The sequence below is a fragment of the Tauraco erythrolophus genome, chromosome 5 (assembly GCF_009769465.1).
Source record: "Tauraco erythrolophus isolate bTauEry1 chromosome 5, bTauEry1.pri, whole genome shotgun sequence".
Lineage (NCBI taxonomy): Eukaryota > Metazoa > Chordata > Aves > Musophagiformes > Musophagidae > Tauraco > Tauraco erythrolophus.
The window spans coordinates 33,774,319-33,797,032 of NC_141469.1; the positions used below are offsets into that span (position 1 = coordinate 33,774,319).

General features: G+C 40.2%; 1 protein-coding gene across 1 annotated transcript in view; it reads right to left on the reverse strand.

Annotated features, from left to right (window-relative positions):
* The window catches only part of TBC1D14 (TBC1 domain family member 14), a 77,573-nt gene that overhangs the window by 16,950 nt on the left and 37,909 nt on the right, over positions 1-22,714 (reverse strand). The window contains 11 exon segments of the mRNA XM_086611733.1: positions 1,001-1,110; positions 4,115-4,138; positions 4,140-4,244; positions 5,594-5,665; positions 6,723-6,772; positions 6,775-6,816; positions 8,203-8,283; positions 9,193-9,299; positions 11,675-11,792; positions 13,909-13,991; positions 17,690-17,808. Coding sequence (XP_086467859.1) covers positions 1,001-1,110; positions 4,115-4,138; positions 4,140-4,244; positions 5,594-5,665; positions 6,723-6,772; positions 6,775-6,816; positions 8,203-8,283; positions 9,193-9,299; positions 11,675-11,792; positions 13,909-13,991; positions 17,690-17,808 — 911 coding nt within the window.

Consider the following 22,714-nt stretch of genomic DNA (forward strand, 5'->3'; position numbering starts at 1 on the left):
AAATAACAACTTATGAATCTCAGAAAAAAATGCTGTTACTACCGAGATTTTAATCTTTTACTGAAGGTATTTAGTCAGATACCTGAGAACAGGAGAAGCTGTCGATAATTAAAGGGCAAATCAATTCTTCACAAAAAAGACTTCATATCATCCTGGAGCTGACAACAAAGCCTTGCTTGCTGAGAAGAGAGATTTTAGCTGCCATAACCAAAGCCTGATAGGCACAAATACAAACACTCGATTTGGAGTGCCTTATGAAACACTGAAATTTGGCAGGACTGCACGTAAGATCCTTGTCTTTTTTCCTCTCAAAGGAAAAAGGTTCTAATTATACTAGAACTAAAAGGGAAGGCAGTTTCACCAAATAAAAAGATTTTAATTGCCTGCCTGCTAAGTGAAATAGCTGCAGTAATTAAAAACATGTTAATGCCCTTTAGCTATTCAATTGAACTGTGTCAAGATCAGCTTTTAACCAACCTGTACTGGGATCCCAACTTGAGTGCGATACTGCCCAAGAGTCATAGTTCATCCTGCCAAAAGCCTAGGTGTTTCTGTAGCTTCTAGCTTTCTGTTATTCGGACAGATGTTTTAACTACTCTTTTCTTGCTCTGTGCAGGCGGATAAATTATACATTTCAAACGCAAGACTAGCAATACTTCCTGGATACGCACTCCTGGTACACACCTGCACATGCACTAGAAAAACTAACAGATTCAATCAGAAGATCAATCCAAATATGCATAAACACTGCTATACAGCTGTATTTCAATATAAGCTTCAAGCTTAACAGAAGTACAATAATAAAGGTTAGACAAACGTTAAACATCACAGTACTATGTAAGAATGATCTGGATTGACAACTCGAGCACTGAACAAAAGATAAAGCCTTTATCTTAAAAGCATACTAAACCAGGTAAGAGCACTCCAGCTTCTGCCCTGAATACTGACATGGAGCTATATGCTAGTATGCAAATTAGTAATTATACTTCCAATGTCTTACCAATCAATAAGATAGATGTCTGGAGTCAAGTTATTTTTTTTGAAGTGAGCAAATAACTTTGGTAAATTTTCTTCAAAGAATACCTCAAACGCGGCAAAGTAAGTCAGCATCTGGGAAAACATAATGCGGAGAAAAAAGCAGTTAGCTGTATTAACAACAGGCTTAAATGTATTATCTGTTGCTGGATTAATGCTCTTCAAAAATAGGATCATATGAATTACATGATATCATAAAGAGCTAAACATTTACATAAAGGACAGCATCTGCAAGCACAAAGAGTTTAAGATCCACTCTATGTACCATTCTCATACTAAACAACATGATTACTGTTTTGGGTCTTGGCCAGCTTCCTTTGGAAAGAAAAATACCAGCAGGAGAGAAGCTATTTGCTGATTTCTCAAAATAATTATGGTAACAGAACGGTTCTTTTTGCTTGCGGTAGTAATTTAATAAGATACTGAATAAAATCCAAGGCCCAATGGATTATAAAATGAAATATGAAACTAAAATAATTTAATAGTACACAGCAAGAGTGAAGAGTCCAGTTGGCTCCAGTCATAAGTCATATTCTAATACCAAAGCTTCTTTTATACCGTACATTTCAAAATTAGACAACAGGCATTTCTATTGCAAAGAGGGAGAGCGAAGTTCACAGAGAAAAGCCAGAGATCAGGACAAAACATCTATGCAAGAGAAACAGATTGTAACTCACATCTGATACCGTAACCCCTGAACTGTACTGCTTTTAACACGAAGACTTGGATGATATTTTAGAAGCTGAATAATTTTGTAACAGAGGGCATGGAAAATCTTCCAATCCAACTAAGAGTTAAAAACAAAAGGCTTTTTAGCTCCCCCCTACCCTGTCCTCCTACTACTACAGGGAGAAAAGGTAAGCAAAGTCCTCGAACGATTCAGTAATTTTAATTACAATATGCCAATAAAAGCAATAAAGAATGGCTGTGATTTCTTCAAAGTATGAGTTGCATCAGCATGCCTCTCCCCAAAACACTGTGACAGTAAAGGGGAAAGAGGAGCCTTTTGTCTGAAATCCTTTTAACGGACAACACATTTGCTTCCCAGCTTTTTTAATGTCCTTAGGAAAATTTTTCCCGTTTCATCCGAACGAAGTGACAGATGATGGACTACCTTCATTAACAGTGGCAAACGAAAAATTGAGCCTGGTAGTCAGAAGAGAGTAAGGCTTAAAAGCCAGAGATGGGTGCATGCTACAGAAATAACCACACAAAATGACATAAAAATCTCTGAACTGTCAGTTACCGAGAAACAGCTTCACGGCAAACATGACAGCAGAAATCTAAAAACCCACTTTAGAGAACTGTACAACTGAAACAGCTTCCCCGTATGGACTTTGAAATGCATGGAATCCAAGCATCACATCGGATCTGTGAGTATAAAGAAGGAAGCAGGTAATGCAACAGACAGTCCTACTTCCAAAATGATCTGTTTACATGCTAGCACCCCAGTAAGAGAGTTCTACTGAAGCATTTCAAAAGTACTTTCTCTATAGAGAAGGGATCTCACAAATAACTGCAACCATCACATCTATTGACAGTAATGCAGGCAGCTCTATTAGAAATGCAACAAATGATCAAATCAACATTCAACAGGACATTTACTTGGTAGTAATGAAAAAAAATTCTAGTTTAATAAAACGGTAACCAATAAAAGAAGGCAAGATAAATTAGCATAAATTACTACCATTTCCACCCACTTATGCTGGGTTTATTTTTTTTTATATATATTATGTGTTAAGACAAATGAGCATTTGGCTATTAAGCTGTAAAACTGACACAGATGAGTGTAGACAGCAGATCAGTGTATTAACCACAGGAAGCCAAAAACGTCTCACTTTATGTGTCACTACTCTGCCTGAAACATTAGGTACAAATTTTTCCTGATAGTGTTAATCATGGCTTTGTAATTCACAATATGTTAATGTTATTTCACGTATCACCACCTCTACTCTCTTCTGTGAGCATTCATTTATCACATAGCCTCTATTTAGCCAGGCTAATAGAACTGAACAGCACTACCCAAGAGCATACCCAAAAACACTACTTCAGCTAAAAAAAAATCATCTTATTTTAACAAACTTAATTCCAAAATCATCTTCACAAGAACCATATTTACATACTAAATACATAAAATCCTCTTTTCCAAGTACAGTAACAGAGATAACCAATACTGCTTCTAGCAATGTTGTCTGCATTGTGGTACATGTCCCCATTTACAACTGATGAGATTCAGGGACCGCAACAGGGAATTACATACTGCTTTTCCAGCAGGAAATACTGATAGGATCCCTAGTCCTACTGTTTAAGCAACAAAAGCCATTGTTGTTGATGTCATCTAGTCCCTTGCTGTATTTCTCCCATTTGAACTCTTGATAAGCAGATTCTATTTTCATAGTGTTAAAAGGTAAACAAGTGAGAAAAAAAAAACAGAATCCCATGTATCTTACAAAAAAAAATACTTTTAAAGTAAATTAAACACACATTTCAGGAGATGTGTCTTATTTTGCTATGGTACACAAGTAGCCCAGTGTAGATGCTAACAAGGAATTTTAGAGACTCCACAGAGAATCAGGCAACCAGCTCCCACTGAAAATTGGAGCCATCTGCTCATCTGGTTCCCCCAGGCTTCTTTTCAAACACAGCTGCTACAGTAAGAGATGGGAAACCTGGTTCTCCCTGCAACAGCCTATTTTTAGCAACCTAATAGTTTTGGATAAAAAGCACCTTCAAGACACTTCTGCCAGAATTAAAGTGTTTTCAGCTTTCAGCTACAGTGCTCAATTTGAAAAACACCTAAAATAATATTCTCACAACTATTCTCTGAGCATCAGAGAAGAGCAGCTGAACAATTTCATTCATCTGCCTATTCAAAAAGATTAGTAGGGTGAATTTTGGTTTAATTTTTTTGAGGGGGGAGTGCATGTGGGTGTGTTGGGATTTTTTTGTTTATCAAGTGTGTAACTTTAAAACAAATTCTGACTTATTTTCCAAGCTACTGAGCCCATCAATTTATTTTTTTTAAGCTTTCCCTACACACATCTACAACATGTCAATTATAGTTTTCTTGCATACTTACAAGGCCATGGTCCACACGGAAAAAACGCCATCTGACAGGGTTTATTTAAAAGGTTAGAAAAAGCAATGAAGGCATCTGCAGTATCCAAGTTCAAGATCAACACTGCTGCTATGAATGACATGCCCTGTACCTGAAGAAAGGAGAAGCGTTACCCTTCAGCAATAACTGTGTTCTTCCAAGAACACTGCCTCATTTGTTCTTGCAGTCACTGGTGTTTAATGCACTCACTGAGCTGATGAACTTTGTGAAACATTCAGAAAGGCAGGATATTTTGTGACCCTTTGGTATTGCACGCTCAGAGCACGGAAGCTAACGATCTCCATGTTGCCTCCCTTCAAAGACTAAGTAAATGACAGCACTTTCAAATATGTGGAATTAAGATTTTTTTTAAGAATAAGCCATTTCTAAGTAGCTCCCCTTCTCATAGGCATGGGTCATATATACCCTTATGTGTGGAAAGCTGGACTAAGACACTAGAGACAAAGCCTGTTCCTTCCTTCTTCAATCAATTACCAGCAGTTAACAGACAACTGCAATGACTCATTTGACAAGCAGCACTGTTTTCAGATTAAGCTCTTGTTTCACTTACCATAAGCTCATTATGTTGTTGCATTTTTCTACAAAGTATGCTATGGAATCAACGCTGAATCTAGACACAGCTCGCTCACTCAGAGGGTGTAGTGCTGCCATTGCAGAGTCACATGGACCAAGTTGTGACAGTTCTTCCTGCAAACCTCCTTTTGCAGGAACAAGCTCCTTCCACACAACAGGTTCCATGCCAAATGAAACACATCATCTGAACTGCCCTTTTAGTTTCTCAGCAGGCACGTTCAGCAGTTTTTGTCAAACATTACATGCTACCCACAGAATAGGAACACCATCTTTCTACATTTGCCTTCTCTACAACAACTGCTCCCAAATAAAGAGTAAGCTCATATATATATATATTTATATCTATATATACATCTGTATCTATATATCCCTGCTCTGTGAAAAAAGACTAAATGAAGCCTCTGAAATCCACTCAGTCCTCTCACAATCACTACTTCAAATACTCTGAGTGAGCTCATGTAGCCTTGGTGGGCACTGCTTTAAAAACTGTTGCAGAAGCCCAAAGATCTAAGGCACAGAAATGCCTATTAAGGAGTATGATACTCAACACAAGAATCTCAGTAAGACTGGCATTAAGAACAGTACGTACTTTAAAAGATCAATTTAACTCCCTCTTCTCTTTTGACTCCAATTTTCAAAGCATGTACTTTTGAGTTTTCCAATTACTTAGCCTGTTAAAAAGCTTAAATCTAGCAATAGAACTGTTACATACACTTCCCAAGCATGTATTGCAACAGAAGAAAGCACACAGAAACCCCAGAAGTTTTCACAAAATCATTTAATACTGGTCTACAAGGGTCTGATTAACACAATCCTCCCTCCCCCTAGTTCTCCTTCCCCACCCCTTAAAAAAAATTCTTCACTTACGTAGCCTACATCAGGTCTGTAACAAGTATAGGCTCCTAAAATACTGTGCAACGTGTCATGGTAAGGACCACCCTATAATTAAACAAAAATGAGACAATACATCTGAGTATATAAAAAAACATGTTAAAAACCCTTCAGTGCTACAGACAGTTACCTATTATTTCAGACGAAGGACACATTCTTTCCCTATGCAGCTTTGAACAGCTCAAGTCTTTCAAAATAATTTTGGTTTTAAAAGCATGAAACAGCCCTCTGTATCACATCTGTTACAAACACATACAGTTCATCCAATACATCGATTACATACTAAATCCTTATACAAGAGGAGTGTAAGCCTAAGAGATTCCTTACAGCTTAGCAGCACTTTGACAACAGTGCCAAGAAAGTAGAGCACTAATGAGAACTACTTAATTGCCTATTAGACAAGAGGCAGAATTTAACCATGCAGAAAATAGTCAAAACAACAACAATATGCCACAACACATACACAGCATATCAAGACTGACACGTACAGCTAAAAAGAATTCCACATTCTTGACTACTAACAGCTGTCATATCTTACACCCAGTACTGTAACTGACTGAGAATTTCCAAAGCGAAAAGTTTTTCACCCAAAAACGTTGATTTATCATGATCTAAACTTTTTGGAGGGCTGCTGAAATTTGTGTATAGAAGGACAAAATATCTGGTTAAAATGAGTCGTTGAAGCACACCAAAAACATACAACTTAAACTGATCACGTACCAGACCGAAAAAAAGCCACCAAACCTTGCTTGCTTGAGCTGTGTTCTCTCTCACTTACTGTGTATTTGCAACCCAGCAGTGCCGATTCACTGACTTGGAAACACTCACCTGCATCACTTCATCAGACAGAAAAAAGCATGAACTGGACTAGACGAATCATGATGATAAGCTAACAGATTGGTTTTTTTGCCTCTTCCAAATGTATAATACCTTGAGGCTACTCTTTTCTAGAGTCTTTATAGTTTTCCAAAATCTTAGGGAACTTTCCTCTCAAGATGACTACTCCTTCGGATTTGAACTTAATGGGCTGTTTCAACCAAGGGACAGGCAAGATCATGTAAATTTAATTTCTCTAAGAAGTCAAGACAAAATTAACATTGCTTACTTGCTGGAATATACAGAGATTAGGAAACGTTCTTGAGATATCCAGTTTATTAGCTCCAAGCTTGCTTCTCTGTCAGCTGCGGAAAATCCAGCATCTGCAAAAGTCAAAGCTACTGCATTTATGACATGGATCAGCGTACACTTCCCCCTCCCCTCTGGTAAGGGTTAGCTTCTACACAGTTCATTTACTTCAATGCGAATGGTAGGGAATAAGGGTAAAGGACAGGACAATTCCCTGAATTCAGCATGTAGGCTAAAAACCAAGCATGTCATGACTCAGAGCAACCCCACAGTGCACGTTGACCCTCAACACATTCCAAAGTGATGGGGGAAAAGACGCAGGGCAGGGCAGGCCAGGCACTTTACTGGTATCCGCTGACAAAACATTTAGACAGACACAAGCCTGTTAAACTGTGACCTCCACCCTAAACAAGGCTTCCCAGTGGCTCCTGAAATAGTTGCCTCTGTGGAAAGGTTGTGGTGGGAGGGAGAAGTCCAAAAGCAAAAGCATTTGATAGATACCACCTATCTCTACTACTATCAGCTCTCCTTCCAAAACCATGTTTATTTACTCTTTTTATGTGTTGCTAAAGATCACGGACACTGAAATACACTCTCCATAGCCAAAATGGATCTCATACAAAGCAAATTTCTGAAGTAGCAGTTTTCTTTCTGGCATCAAAAAGTTTTATTTGTATTTTGTATTTTGTCTGTTGCTACTGCTACTTACTGAACAATCAAAAAACAAGAGTTGTCGCTAGTCAATGCTTACACCCACCATATGAGCATATACACTCAGGAAAATGAAGCGCAAGAGAAAGCTGGATATGTACTAGATGTCATCTTATTTAAGATGCAGACAATCTTAGGAGAACAAAGTAGGGGATTTCCAACCAAAAATATTTTTCTGTTGAAAAATGTCAGTACGTATGTTCTCCTTTTTCTGCTCAGCATAATTACTTACCAAAGGCAATTTCAAGCATCTGCATGTAGTTTACACTCTCCCAAACCCAGACAACCCTTCCAATCAATTAGTAAATCTCAAATCATTTCATATGCAAAAATAAATTGCTGCTCTCTGAAATATACTCAAGACATGGGCTCAGAGCTGCAGTAAGGGACTAAAACGCAATTTTCTGCTATAATTTGAGTTTCAATTCCAAAACTACAGATGTAGGAAAGTACTAAGATATTATAATCTCCAAATTTCCTAGGTTTCTCAAAATTAGCATCAAATAAGAACTGTACCTAGAGATAGTTTATAAAGAAAAATGAACACATGTTTTATAAAAGACTATAGTTTCCTTGGGAGTAAAGAATACAGCTATTTCTTGCTTCCACGAGAAAGAAGCTTTCTTTTTACCAGAGGCACCTTTATAGATGAATTATTTTGTTCAAAATCTGTGATTTCATTTTAAGGAACAACTTTACAGAAATCTCTTATTTTGTAACACAGCATAAATCTTTCACAAAAAGCTTACCTTCACCTTCTACTTCAGCCCCTCCTGTGCTAAGTGATCGCCATTTCTCTTTGGCACGAGCCAGGCAAATATCATACAGTTCTGGAAAAAGAAAAACAGAGACAACCAAGTTCACTATTTGCACCTGCTCATGGTGTCAGGTACCAGCTACCTACAATACAAGCAACACTGCCCCAGTCGTTACAAGTGACGGTATCTCTAACACAGCAGTCGAATTTCTAAGCAGGTTATGGTTCTGAAAGACTTATTCCACTGACCTGTAATTTAAGATTACGTGAAAATGAAAGGCATTCTAGGCACAAGTTGCATTATATGTCCAAGCATTTACTTTTCTTGTAGAGCACTGGTGCTCAAAATTGTAGTATGAACGGATAATTGGTGTAAGTCTAGAAAATTCCATATAAGAAGTACACTTAAGGTCGCTAAGCCAAACACAGAAAAGCAACACAATACAGCAGGAGTACAGGCAGGCTACCACATTTCCACGTTGGAATTCATTATATATGTTAGTCTTACAGAACTGTGTTTTTCTGTACTCTGAAGTAGCACACTATTTCTATTTTCACAAACACACATAAACAAAAGTACAACTTTTGTCAGGGGTCTTTTAATCTCTCACAAACCTGATGTCTTGTTCTAAATCAAAGGAAGCACGTTATACACATACCCATAGGCATTACAAAATCAATAATTCTAAGTTTCAAAAAGGAAAAAAAAAGCTTGAGTCATTAATTCTGACTATCTCCATCTAACAAAGCAAGACACAGCAACAGCAATAATTAGAAAAAATTCACAGCAGCAGTCCTAGAGCAGTACGAGATTAAAAGACACTATTTTTGAACAAAACACGTCAAAGCACCACGAAAAAAGCATAACTAGATACCATCTCCTCACACTTGCACCTCAGGTTCTGATACACCATAACAAATGCAAGACTGTTCTCTTACTACTTCTCTTTGTAAGACAATGTAGACAAAACAACAGTCTCACCATGGGTGATGTTTAACTCGTTGCCAATTGCCAAGCTCCAGACTTTGCCCCTCACACTCGGTGGGATGCCCTGCCACCATAGCTCTCGAACTTTACGGGAACAACACCTGTTTAAAAGAATACAGATCATTCTAAGAAATATTTCATTGCCAGCTGAATTGCCAATGTGTCCTCCTACCACTGCTAAACGGATCCAACATCAACAGGCCAAGGAGTCATATGCAGTTTGCATATATCCACTTAGTAATATTTTGCTTTGCATCGTAAAGGAAAGCTTACTTCCTTCCAAGGTAATGGCTTGTTTTGATAGAAACATTGCCATCATAACACCCATAATCTGCAACCACACTTGATCAGCAACAATCACAGGGGACAAATAAACAAATGAAAATTAAATCCATATACATGCCACTGCCTGTGCTAAGGACTGGAGAGACTTAAACCCCTGTGTAAAATTAAATACAGAAAAAAGTTACAGAAGTCTATCCTCTCCCCTCTGTCATTACTCCGCTGCGCAAATGAGACATGCAGTTTCCCACTGAGCTTTGCAGCTCTAAACCTCCAGAAAACCACATGAAAATTTAACAAGTAATAACTTCTAGGTGGAGCATAAAAGACATTTTAACAAAACACAGGCTTTGAAATGGCTGCAGCTGATGTTCATCAGCCTGAGAGCCCGGAAGGAGGAACCAAATAGCACCTAAGCACCAATGAAAGTCTGCGGTAGTGACAAATCCGCAACAATCCATTTATCTAAAAGCAGATTCTGAACTAAAACATAAAACAGTGAACATATTGGGGAATAGCTGGATTTACCAATATAGGAAAAGGTGTCCTTATTTTAACAGCAGCCATAACAAACCCATCTTCAAATAGTAAAGATAGACACGTAAATCTGCAATTTGCTTATACTTAATTTCTTACTCCAGCTCTCCAGAAACGCATTTTCCAACAAATTCCGTCCATATTTTTAACATATATTCTCAGGACAACTGAATTCCATGATGAAGCAAATTGAAATTATGAGTGCTGGGGAAGCTGTTTGCCTAAAGAAGTTGTGGATGCCCCATCCCTGGAAGTGTTCAAGGCCAGGCTGGATGAGGCTTTGGGCAACCTGGTGTAGTGGACGGTTTCCCTGCCCATGGCAGGGGGGTTGGAAATAGATGATCTTTGAGGTCTCTTCCAACCCTAACCATTCTATGATTCTAAGTTGTTTTTTGTTGTTGTGGTGGTGGTTAAATTCATGGAGGGGGCTTGTTTTGTTTTTTTTTTTACGATGACTAGCAAAGTCCACAAAAAACTAGCCAGCGCAGGTAGCTTACCAATTGTCTGTGCTGTGTCTTTGTAGGAAATCATTCAGCACCTAATATTTTTTAAAACAACTTTCTCCCTACTTCTTTTTCCATCACTTGATTATCCCAGCAGGTATACCACTCTGTAATTAAAGAGGCTTCATAATACTATACACGTACTTCAATCTACATCTGATATTGTAACATCAACAGCTCAAGTAGTCAAGGAAAGCTCATTTCTGATAAATGCATGATGTTCAAGCATTATGTTTTCTGCTTTTATATTCTCTACCACAGATCACTTCTCAGTGTTTCAGAGTTTCTGAATATCCTGAACCTCCATTAAAGACAACTAACAAGAAATGTGCTCTTGCGGCCCAGAAGGCCAACCGCGTCCTGGGCTGCATCAAGAGGAGCGTGGCCAGCAGGTCGAGGGAGGTGATTCTCCCCCTCTACTCTGCCCTCGTGAGACCTCACTTGGAGTACTGCGTCCAGTTCTGGAGCCCCCAACATAAGAAGGACATGGACCAGTTGGAGAGGGTCCAGAGGAGGGCCACGAAGATGATAAGAGGGCTGGAGCACCTTTCCTATGAGGACAGGCTGAAAGAGTTGGGGCTGTTCAGCCTGGAGAAGAGGAGGCTCCGGGGTGACCTTATAGCGGTCTTCCAGTACCTCAAGGGGGCCTACAGGAAAGATGGGGAGAGGCTGTTCAGGAGGGCCAGTTATGATAGGACAAGGGGTAATGGTTTTAAAATAGAGGGAGGTAGGTTCAGGTTGGATATTAGGAAAAAATTTTTTACTATGAGAGTGGTAGAACACTGGAACAGGTTGCCCAGAGAGGTGGTGGATGCTCTATCCCTGGAGACGTTCAAGGCCAGGTTGGACAAGGCCCTGAGCAACCTGATCTAGTTGGAGATATCCCTGTTCCTTGCAGGGGGGTTGGACTAGATGACCTTTGAAGGTCCCTTCCAGCCCTAACCATTCTATGATTCTATGAAATGCATCACTTCCAGCCACCTTGCAGAAATAATGAAACATACGCTACTCGTTTTCTTTGTAGCTGTCCAAAAGTGACTTTCAAACAAAAGCTTCCAAGACCTTTTAAAATTATACTTGCTACCTTTGTAACTTCTCTTCAGGATACAGACTCAGCAATTTTCATTAAAACTCAGTATAACATACTGTCTTACATAGTTTCCCAGTTGGGCAAGATCTCATTGTTCCAAGTTAAAACAGCATTGCCGATGCTGTCTTCCAGTTTACAGCGTTCTTCCAGTTGTTTCTTTCTCTTCTGGGCTTCTTTAAGCTCTGCAGAAATGCAATTTCCTTTTTAAGTTAATAAAACCAGAAACCAAATAAACAGTTAGATATTCATGGCTATATAGCCACGTAAACGCACACTATATTCACCTAAACGTAGAGTGGACTGTTGACTTCTAAAATGTCCCAGACACACAGCAAGCCAAGCAGTGATGCCAAATGTGAATAAAGAAAAAAGGGAAACTATGCATAGAGCTCACTTTCGCTAGATGGGACAAAGGGATTTGGACAATATATGGCTCCTTTGACCTTTCAAATTAACCACATTATTAACTTTGAATTAGCATCTCTGAGCGCCAACAGCCCCACCGAATAGAACAGGTCAGGGTATTTCCTAATAAAGCCCCACCCCTTTTTTTATGGCAGATTCAAAAATATAGGCTACAATAATACAAATTCTGTACTTTGTTTTCATTCTTATGTGTCGGTCTTCGTAAATTATGATTTCGATGTACTGTCAGGAAATCACAAGAGCCATATTTTTATGCTACTTAGCATATGGTTAATCTAAATCATCATGTGATGTCATGCATCACAAATATATACATAGATATACTGGAAACTTTCAGTCCATTTAAAGAAAAAACATTTTTCATGTTTAGTTTAAACATGTTTTCCATTTTTGAATTATCACTCACTATTTCTTGCATCATCAACTACTTTTTTTCAACAGGCAAATTTGTTAGCCATGAAATTTAACAAATGCAAGCAGACACTCTTTATAGCAGCACAGTGGAAATATAGGACATATGTCTGCACACATACACTGACTGCAAAACAGGAAGGTACTGACCTGGCAAGGAAAACTAACTTCAGAACAGCAGTACCATAAACAGGGTCTTTGGCATGAACACACACGACCTGATGGGTCCACTTCAAAGCTCATTGGAAGCTGTGCCTGAGCAGAACCACACCAACTGCCTCCGAGTGTTTTCAGCCTTGATCAGAGCTCTTTGTAAGCCTGCCTAGATGCAGGCTTTCAAATTTTCTCTGAACAAAAAGAGGGTTTTTACACTCTTTGATTTCCTGACCTCTGCACAATACTTTGCAAAGTTTTCCATCTGGAGTGGCTTTTGGGAAAATGGGTTTGTCAAGGTATTCATCTGGACAGAAAGACAAACTCCAGTTCAGTGAAGACAGTACAAGGACCTGGCCCACTGCCTAACCTGAGCATCATTCCATTTCTCCCAAACTATTTACCCTACGAGCAAAGAACAGAGAAACTCCTTTGGACTACTACACATTAAGTGGATATACTAACATGGGAGTCACATGAAGTCAGAACTTTACTGGAGGGTGTATGATGTTCAAAACCACAAGAGGATACTTTTATTAATATGTTAAGTGCAGAAAGCAAGCAAGTCATGTTCATATTGCCTTTCCACTGTTTCATATGGCTCAGAGGTCTGGCCATCTGAGAAAAAAAATACTTCTAGTAACTCTCACTGGACACAAAGTTTCTATGAGTCCGAATTTCCTATTATTGCAATATTTGCTTTTATTAGAAAACCCAGATGGTCAAAAATATCAGCAGAAGGAAACCACAACTGTCAGCTCTACCCAATGTGCACGGTACAGTGTTTCTGAAACACTTCTGTGAACAGTGTTGGACAAGAAAACACGAGCAAGACCTTGGGAAGGCTGTAAATTTTAAGTGGGAGACAGATTATCAAATGCACACAACTATGTACATTTTCCTACATGGAAAATTATGTATTTATTTATTACAGCCTCAACAGGTTGTTCCCAACATGAAACTATCAAGTATCCTGTAGTTATCCAAATAGGTCTAGTCTTCACTAATTTGACTGATATTCTACTTCAATATATTAAGTTTTTAAACCTAATAACAGATGCTGCTCAATTATTTAAGAGTTACAAATTAAAAAACTCTTTCCTGCTGGATTCTAGGACGGTTTTCAGCTGGGCGAGAGGCTTTTTAATGAAACTATCATCATCCTCTCTCTTCTCTGGAGTGATTCTTCTTTGAAGGGAGGTACAGATCACCCACATTAGAGAGCAACACACTGACACAAGTGCATTTTAGGTTAAGAAATAACCCCCCCCTTAACTTTACTTCTCTAAAAATAAGAAATTCCGTCACCTCTTTTTTTTGCTTGAACCACCATTTCTTCGTACTGTTGTCTATGTTTCTGAGCTTCTTCTGCTGGTTTTGCAGGGAGGTTCCTTAAATGTTTAAAAAAAAAAAATAATCAGTATTTAAAGTTGGCAAACCTGTCCAAAGAAAATTCTAGATATTTCTAAAAGAAAAGCATATACTGCTGCTTGTCAAAATATTTGATCAAACAGTACAGCAACAGATCCTTGGAATTTATTTTTTTTTGCCAGAGTCAGCAGAAGAGAAGGAAAGAACATTGACCAGCTATGACTGCTTTTTTACACAAAATATGCTGAGTAATTTCCTTATGTTTGCTAATTTCAGCATTTTTATTATTAAACCAACTGAACCCACAGGCTGATCTTCATAAATAAAGGGAATATACTGGTATATACCGAGCTGGTAGTTTTGGTTTAAACTGATCTCTACAGATAAGATACAAGAACACACTCTCTCTCTGTGTACCTCATTTAAGAGTTGTGCCCACAACTTTCTTTACCCATGCAGCAATGACTCTCTGCACCAGCTTCCTTTCCCCCTCTGCTTTCTAACACTTCATTTCTATTGTAAAGGCTTAACTCCTCCTCCTCGCGTCTACAGCAACAACTGGCATTGGAGCCATCCTCCATATTCTCCATTTACCAATACCGACACAGCCATTTTGATTTGTGATTAAAGCCTGGACTAGCAACATCTATGCCACACAAATACACATGCCCATGTGTCAAATCACATTAACTTTAAGCTAATCATATCTGTAATTAACATAACGACTACATACATCGAACAACTACAGGACAACCAAAATATCAGAACAGGAAATGACTAAGTATTTTGTTCTTCTGTATTATAGAACACTGTATTGTATTCCCAGGGCAGTTTATATCTTTGCTTAATAAAAAAGATATGCGAAAAATCACTTTTACATTATCGTAGAATAAGGCAGCTGCTAGCCATCAACATAGTCATTATTAGCAGTAGCACACTTTACTATTTACATAATCATATTGTTTGTAGCCATGTGATACATGCCTATAAATATTTTTTTTAATTAATATTGTTACAAGAACAAGAAAAGTGGATTTTCACATTAGTGTCATTGTTAACCATGGAGAATAATCTACTCTTTTCCAATTTCATTTATGTAAATTGACCAGCAACTTTTTATATCCGAGTATTTACAAATGGTGTAAGTTAGGGAAAGTTTGGAAAGGAAAACCAGATTAAACAATGCAAGTTCTGTTAACGTAAATTCCACCACTTAAATTATTTTTGCTATCTCTTAAAGACATCACCATACATGTGAGATGATGTTTACTATTTATTAAGATTCAATTAACACTTTCTCTGGTTAAAGCTAGACTGACTATGGAATATTCATTGATTTTTTTCTAGAAAGTTTTACCTAAACCCTGTAAGTGAGTGTAAAACCAAGAGCAGCCATTTTGGAAAAAAACTCACTGCATTTTTCTTCTGGAAGTCTTAAAGCTTTTTGTCATAGGAAATCAAAAAGAAATTACTTGAATTCTAACAGGTAACAAAAATAGTATGCAAACTGTGAGTAAACAAGATGGACCACTCGGTGGATAAAGAACTGGCTGGATGGTCGCACTCAAAGAGTTCTGGTCAATGGCACAATGTCTACGTGGAGACCAGTGTCAAGCGGTGTCCCTCAGGGGTCTGTTCTGGGTCCAGTGCTGTTCAACATCTTTGTCAGCGACATGGATGACGGCACTGAGTGCACCCTCAGTAAGTTTGCCGATGACACTAAGCTGTGTGGTGCCGTGGACTCACTTGAGGGAAGAGATGCCATACAGAGGGACCTTGATAGGCTTGAAAACTGGGCCAGTGCAAACTGCATGAGCTTCAACAAGTCAAAATGCAAGGTCCTTCACCTGGGTCGGGCCAATCCTAGGCACAAATACAAACTGGGCACAGAGTGGGTTGAGAGTAGCCCTGAAGAGAAGGATTTGGGGGTGTTTATAGATGAGAAGCTCAACATGAGCCGGCAGTGAGCTCATGCGGCCCAGAAGGCCAACCGCATCCTGGGATATATCAAGAGAAGCGTGGTCAGCAGGTCAAGAGAGGCAATTCTCCCCCTTTACTCTGCTCTTGTGAGACCCCACCTCGAATACTGCGTCCAGTTCTGGTGTCCCCACGATAAGAGAGACAAAGATTTGTTGAAGTGTGTTCAGAGGAGGGCCACAAAGACGATCCAGGGCCTGGAGCACCTCTGCTACGAGGACAGGTTGCGGGAGCTGGGATTGTTTTCAGCCTTGAAAAGAGAAGACTTCAGGGGGACCTAATAGCTGCCTTCCAATACCTGAAGGGAACCTACAGGAAGGCTGGGGAGGGACTTTTTACAAGAGTGTCCACTGATAGGACAAGGGGAAATGGGTTTAAGTCGAAGGAGAACAGATTTAGATTAGATCTTAGGAAGAAATTCTTCAGTACGAGGGTGGTAAGACTTTGGAATAAATTGTCCAGAGAAGTGGATGCCCCCTCCCTGGCGGTGTTCAAGGCCAGGTTGGACAGAGCCTTGAGTAGCCTGGTCTAGTTGAGAGGCGTCTCTGCCCATGACAGGGAGGCTGGATTAGATGATCTCTAAGGTCCCTTCCAGCCTATGCCATTCCATGATTCTATGATTTAGAAAGATTAATCAGATGACAGCACATAGTTTTTCCCACTAGACAAAAGAAATGATGACTCAATTGTCTGGAATCTTAAAAGTACCTTTTCTGCTAGGTTTTCCTCAGTCTATCAGCAGTAGGAAAGAAAGCAAAATCTGAACGTTATCCTGTAATGTATCACTAATTCAATCCATCTGAACACTGTACTTCTCAAATTAACTCACATAAAGAATGACTTTTAACAGACAGGCTTTAAACACAACAAATAAGCCAGTATGTATTGTTTCCAGCTGTACACAATGAAACCTGCTGTAACAAATAATCACTCTTCCGTCGTTCTAGGTGTCTCAAGAATGCTTGTGATAGTCTACCAGTCAAGCCAAAAACTGTCCTAAGTGACACTGTAACTGGACTACTTTGGTACAAGTGTTCTTGATACAGATTTGTTGACGAAAATACAGACCTATGTCAGTTTTTTACACCAACGCATAGCTATATTAAAAGTGCAACGCCATGCCCGTAAAGCTGGGTACCATGCATGAACTGACTAAACACGACTGAGTTTGTGTAATTCAGGAGCAAACCATGGTCAAGCAGCTAAAGTTGATTTACTATTGCCAGTAAATCAATATGGAGTTAGTCTGCATATGCAAAAATCTCCTTGCAGTATCAGAAGCACTGAACAACTTACCAAGTACTAGACAACAACCTTTAAAACAGAATGCTGAACCCACTGCAGAACAATCATTATAATGTTTCATTATTCATGGAGGTGTGGTCCTTCTCTGTGTAAACAGGACACTGTATCCTTGCTTCTCAATTTCTTCTAGCATATACCAGCTTCATTTTTATGCTTACGTTCTCTCAGGGTAAATAAAAATCCCTTATTCATGTTTAGAAGCTAGAATTACTCAAAACCAGAGCTCTGTTCTCCTAATTGCCTCCTTCCATACAAAGTCATTGCTTTTACTATAAAGTAAGGTTATTTTTGTTTGAATAATTTTTCTCATAATCCTCTCACTTTTATATTCACTAGCCTGAAAAAATTTATACTTTAAATTTTATACACACAGTAAGAAAAACTTTGCTAGGATAATTTTAAAAGGACCCTGCCTGTGGTACCTCCCGAAACTTACGCTGGTCTGTCCTCTAAAATAAGTGCTGTAGTGGAGAGTGGTTCAAAATCGAGATTCTTCCTCACATTCTGTTTAGGAGAGAGTGGTCTGTGAGCTCGTCCAGTTTTTTCTTCATATTCCTAGAGAAGCAAAAGACAAGGCAAGTTACAAGAGTGGAAAACACCAAGATGATGCACAAGAGAATTTAAACAGGGTCTACAACAGTCTTCAAGATAATGCTTTCACGCCTCTGTCCAACTGCAATCCCTTTAAGGCTTTTCAACTAGAGCAACCTCAGAATTCAAAAACATGTTAAAATCTATGTTCAGGATTAAGTTTTGATATTTTTTTTTCCATTCCTTCTGTTTGTAGAAACACCAGTTCCCCTGACTGGCAGCCTGCTTTTACAAAAAGTTCTGCTAAGAATGAGCTTACAAACAGTGGATACTATTTAAGGTACAAAATAAGACCTATTCAAAATATTTTTGTTTGAATTTACATGGTTTTGAAATTGCAGCCAAAACTGACCACGAGCTCCCTGTCTTAAAATCTCCCAGATACTTCTGCTACCCAAGTTATTTTCACATGTAACAATTCAAAGATGGGGGGAGGAAAAAAAAAAAGAAAAAAAAAGGTTAAAATCACCATTAGAGAGAGAACCCATGCTTGTTATGACACCCTGAAGTACAACAATCCTAAATCATAAGAGAGCATAAAGTATTAACTTTTGTTTGTAACAGAGAAACTGACACAGCAGAGCAAGACTAGCAAAGAGGCACCAAGACAACCGGGGTCTGGAGCAATCGACACACGAAGAGAGGCTGAGAGAACTGAGCTTGTTCGACCTTCAGAGAGGGCTTCATACGGATGTCCAGTAAACAGCAATAACGGGATGGTGAAGGCTGAGCACAAGAGTGAGGTGTCTGTACAAAGAACATGAAGGCAACAGGCACAACCTGCTACAAGTGGAATTCTCGTCTTAGGTTTAAAAAAAAAAAAAGCAAACAACAAAAAACACCACCAGGAGGGTAGTCAAACACTGGGACAAGTTTTCTGAGACATGATGGAACTTCTGACCCTGAAGGCATTCAAAGCTCAGGTCAATAAGTCGCGGGAAACTGGTCTAAGCAGACTCTGCTCTGAGAGGGGAGTCAGCCCCTCAGAGGTCCTTCCACCCTTAATTACTGTATCACCATGAGCTACATTAGAGGACTTGGCATTACAAGTACCATGTTATTTTTTCCTATAAACACTGTTTTGGAAGAAAATGTACCAAAAACATGACCTAATTGGATAAAACAACCTTTACACAGCTTCCATCTACTCCAAAGCTTGAAGTACTATATCAAACATTAAGTATTCAAATTATCAGTGATAACAAACAACAAACATGGTCAAACAGTCCTATGGAAAAATTAAATCCATATTATAGATACTTTGACATTCAACCTTGTAATTAATTTTGAAACTTCCAAAACCCACCTGCTTTCATGTGTAGTTTGTTTATACCATTTCTATTGAAATTTTTTTAAAAAATAAACTACACTTTGGAAACTAATCATTATAAATAAGCACTACGAACAGTGTTCCAGTCATAAACTTTTTGTTGTTAGCACAAACAGCTCCTCAAATAGTACTGATTCCTTCCTGTCTACCTAACCTGTCAATTACACAAAAACTTCCTTGGACTATAGATCCGACCTTTCCAACACAATCAGAACAGCCTGGATCATTCAGAAACTAAAACAAGATCTCTACCACTTCCAGAAAGGTCTTCTCCTCCAACCCCACTTCTTAAAAAAAAAAAAAGGATGGACAAAAATCACACATGAATGCAGAGCAACACAGCTATGGTTTTTCTACTCTCTGTCTTACAATTTAATTCTAGTTCAAACTAGTTCTGTGGGACTCATGGGTGCAGGTCTGTGAAGCTCTTGGGACACTGGAAAACCCTCTTTTTCCTTGTTTGTTAACTGGGCACTGTCTCAACAATCAATCCTATGATGCCTGCATTGCTGTGACGGGAAACATTGTCATGAATTTGGAATGTCTGGCTCATTAATACCAGTTAATACTGCTATGCATGACATCAGTTTGAAAACAAGGAAAAGAACCAAGAAAAACGTATTAAAACTACTGAACAGTAAGTACTTAGCTTTGTTTAGTAAAGGGATAGTGCTAGTGCTGACAAAGATGTTCACTAAAAAAAAAACAGCGAGAAATTAAGCAAAAAAAATAGTAAGAAGGTATTGTGATTGGCAGCATATTCGAAAAGTTAAGGCATCATTCTTGCATTAATAACTCCTTGCAAGCAGCTGATAGTGACCAGCGTATGAGTGCACCATCACGACATGCTTCAGCTGCACCATCAGCCATGGGTATATCCACTGTGCTGACAGGAATTAAGCAAATGGCTATTCTTTCTTTTGCTTTCTATTAGGAGACTGATTTTTTTATTAGCTTTTTCCATAAATTAACATAGTCAAACATTAACCTCTATTACTGCTTCCACAGCCAAAGTGGACTTTGTCCCTAAATCTAACATTTTTTACTTCTTTGAGACACTACTAGTGAAAGAAAAACCATCTGGCATCCACAAAAAAATGCTAATATGCAGAAATCATCATCTATTGATCTCCCTAAAGCATCACAAAACTTGACATTAAAACATATGCACCCAATGCTTATTAACAGTACAATTTCCAGAAAAGCTGCTTAATTCTGGCTTAGGAAAATTGTTTTCAGAGTCTTCTTTCACTGAAAGACAACTGCAGAGCAAAATTGCTTTTGGAAGGTGACAAAAAACTGTACACACTGGGCTGCACTGGGGATTTTATTCTGTACAGTAGAATTAATGTGAAAATCTCATTCAGCTAAGCACAAAGTTTTCCAGACCAGCACTAACACTTCCAAGAATTTCTTGGTTAAGGAATGTTTTATTTTGGAATGACTGGCTAGTTACAGTACTGACATATTAGTACAGTTATTCAAACCCCTTAAAGAGTAAAAGCCCACCTTGCATTTTTCAGCAAGTATTCACTGACGTCTTCTACTCAGCCTACTAACCTACAATGAAGAAACCAGACCAGCACAAAAATGGGAGTGGCACGTTCTATCAAACTATACGAGTCCAAGTTCTTTGTAGTAATTTCATTCTTTACATTGGTAACCAAGAAAGAATGAAAACGTTTGTCTGCTGGTGACAGTCGTTACCTACAAGACTGTTTAATTCAGGAAAATTAAAAACCAAACAACCTCCCCAATCGACACCCCCCCCCAAAAAAAACAAAACAGCACAAAAACAACAAAAAAATCCTTCCCAAAATTCACAGAAGACAAAAGGTCATGAAAACGATCTTTTATTCCAGTGAGAATGCAATTTTGAACAGAGCACACTGTATGATACAGCAATGAAGCAGACTGAAGCATCCACAAACTCCTATTAAGAGTATCTGCTGACTGAGCAAGTGGAAGCATTTGCACATACAGGCATATTGCAATAGGCTGCACCACACAATAGCTCGTTGTAAGCTTTTTCTTTTTTAAAAAAACAGACTCAAATCTCTCACAGGTACAAATAATTCAGCATCTGTTTAAATCCTATACTGTAATTAGGGGTTACTAACCTGATATGGTTGCAAGTTCATTTTAAGATCAATTAGGATGAACTATCATTTACTATTTAGAATACATCCTTATCACTGAGATCACTTAGGCTTTCTTCCAGGTTTCGTCTTAACCTATTCAGCCACAGTAGCTGAACTAGGGTTTGAAGATGTTCTAAGAAAGTATGCTGTAGATTAAAGCGCTGATGTAAAAAAAAACCCCAAACCAACCAAACAAAAACACAACAGATACAACCCGCGCCCTGCCTGAAACCTAGTTTAATTCTGGGTGGAACCTGACAGCTTTGCAGTCGAGATGCAAGAAGCTCAAGTGGTGGTGATCCTCCGCAATTCTTCAAGATAGAGAAGCCAGCCTGCAAAGGGATCCTAAACCATCTCCACGGAGAAACACAAGTAACCCACCAGAACACAGGGCAAGTGCTGAAAGACCGACCGCGCTGACCGGGAGAGGGCTGTGTGCCGCCTCACACGCACCGAGCCTCCCCGGGGACCAGCAGCACGGCGTAACTCAACCTACAGCACACAAACCGCTCCATCAAGGTCATCTTGGTGTACCCTGTTGGTTTAAAGACAGCCACCCTCCGAGAAAGCCGGAGGCGAAATATTCCTTGCCAGGTGACTGAGTGGCAGAGGCCAGACTGCTCGACTCCTGCTCCGCGCCCAGCGGCTTCGCACGGGGCGGGAGATGGCCGGCCGGGAGCACACCCGCCGGCTCTGGGCTCGCAGCCTCCGGGCTACAACAGCCCAAGCCCCCGGCGGGCCCGTGCCGCCTTCCACCCCCGGCAGGGTCTCGCCGCCTCACCCCGCCTCGCACAAAGGAGACGCCCTGCCCGGGAAGGTGGGTCGCTACCGGACCCAACAAGGCTATTTAGAACCCAGGGGCAGCGCTGGCTTTACCGACAAGCATTGAAGTCCGCGCCCACCCACCCCGTCTCGCCCCGACCCAAGTGCCCAGCAGCCGCCTGCCCTGCCATGCTCTGCCCTGCCCGCCGGCGGCACGGCTGCCCGCATCCCCCCCGCTCACCATGAAAGCTGCGGTCCCTCACAGGCAGCGACGCCGGAGCCCCATGCCCGCCCCGCGGGCCTGGCTCCCCGCCGCGGCGCCGCCCGGGCCCGCACGGCCTGGCGGGCCGCCGCCCGCCCCCCCCGCCCCGCCCCGCCAGCCCCGCTAATCACCCGCGGAGCCGGCGCTCCCGATCGGTTCTCTCCGTCTCGCCCAGCGCTGCCTGAGCACGCGCGGCGCGGGGCAAGCGGCCCGGCCGCGCGCGCTTCTCCCGCCGCCGCCCCGGGACGGGAAGCGCGCGCCCCGCCTGGCGCGAGCTCTCCGCTTCCCGTGGCGCCCGAGCAGCGCTTCCCAGCCCGTCTCAGCTCCGAGTCCCAGACGGAGAACCGCAGCCTCGCACAGGCTACGGTCAGCTTT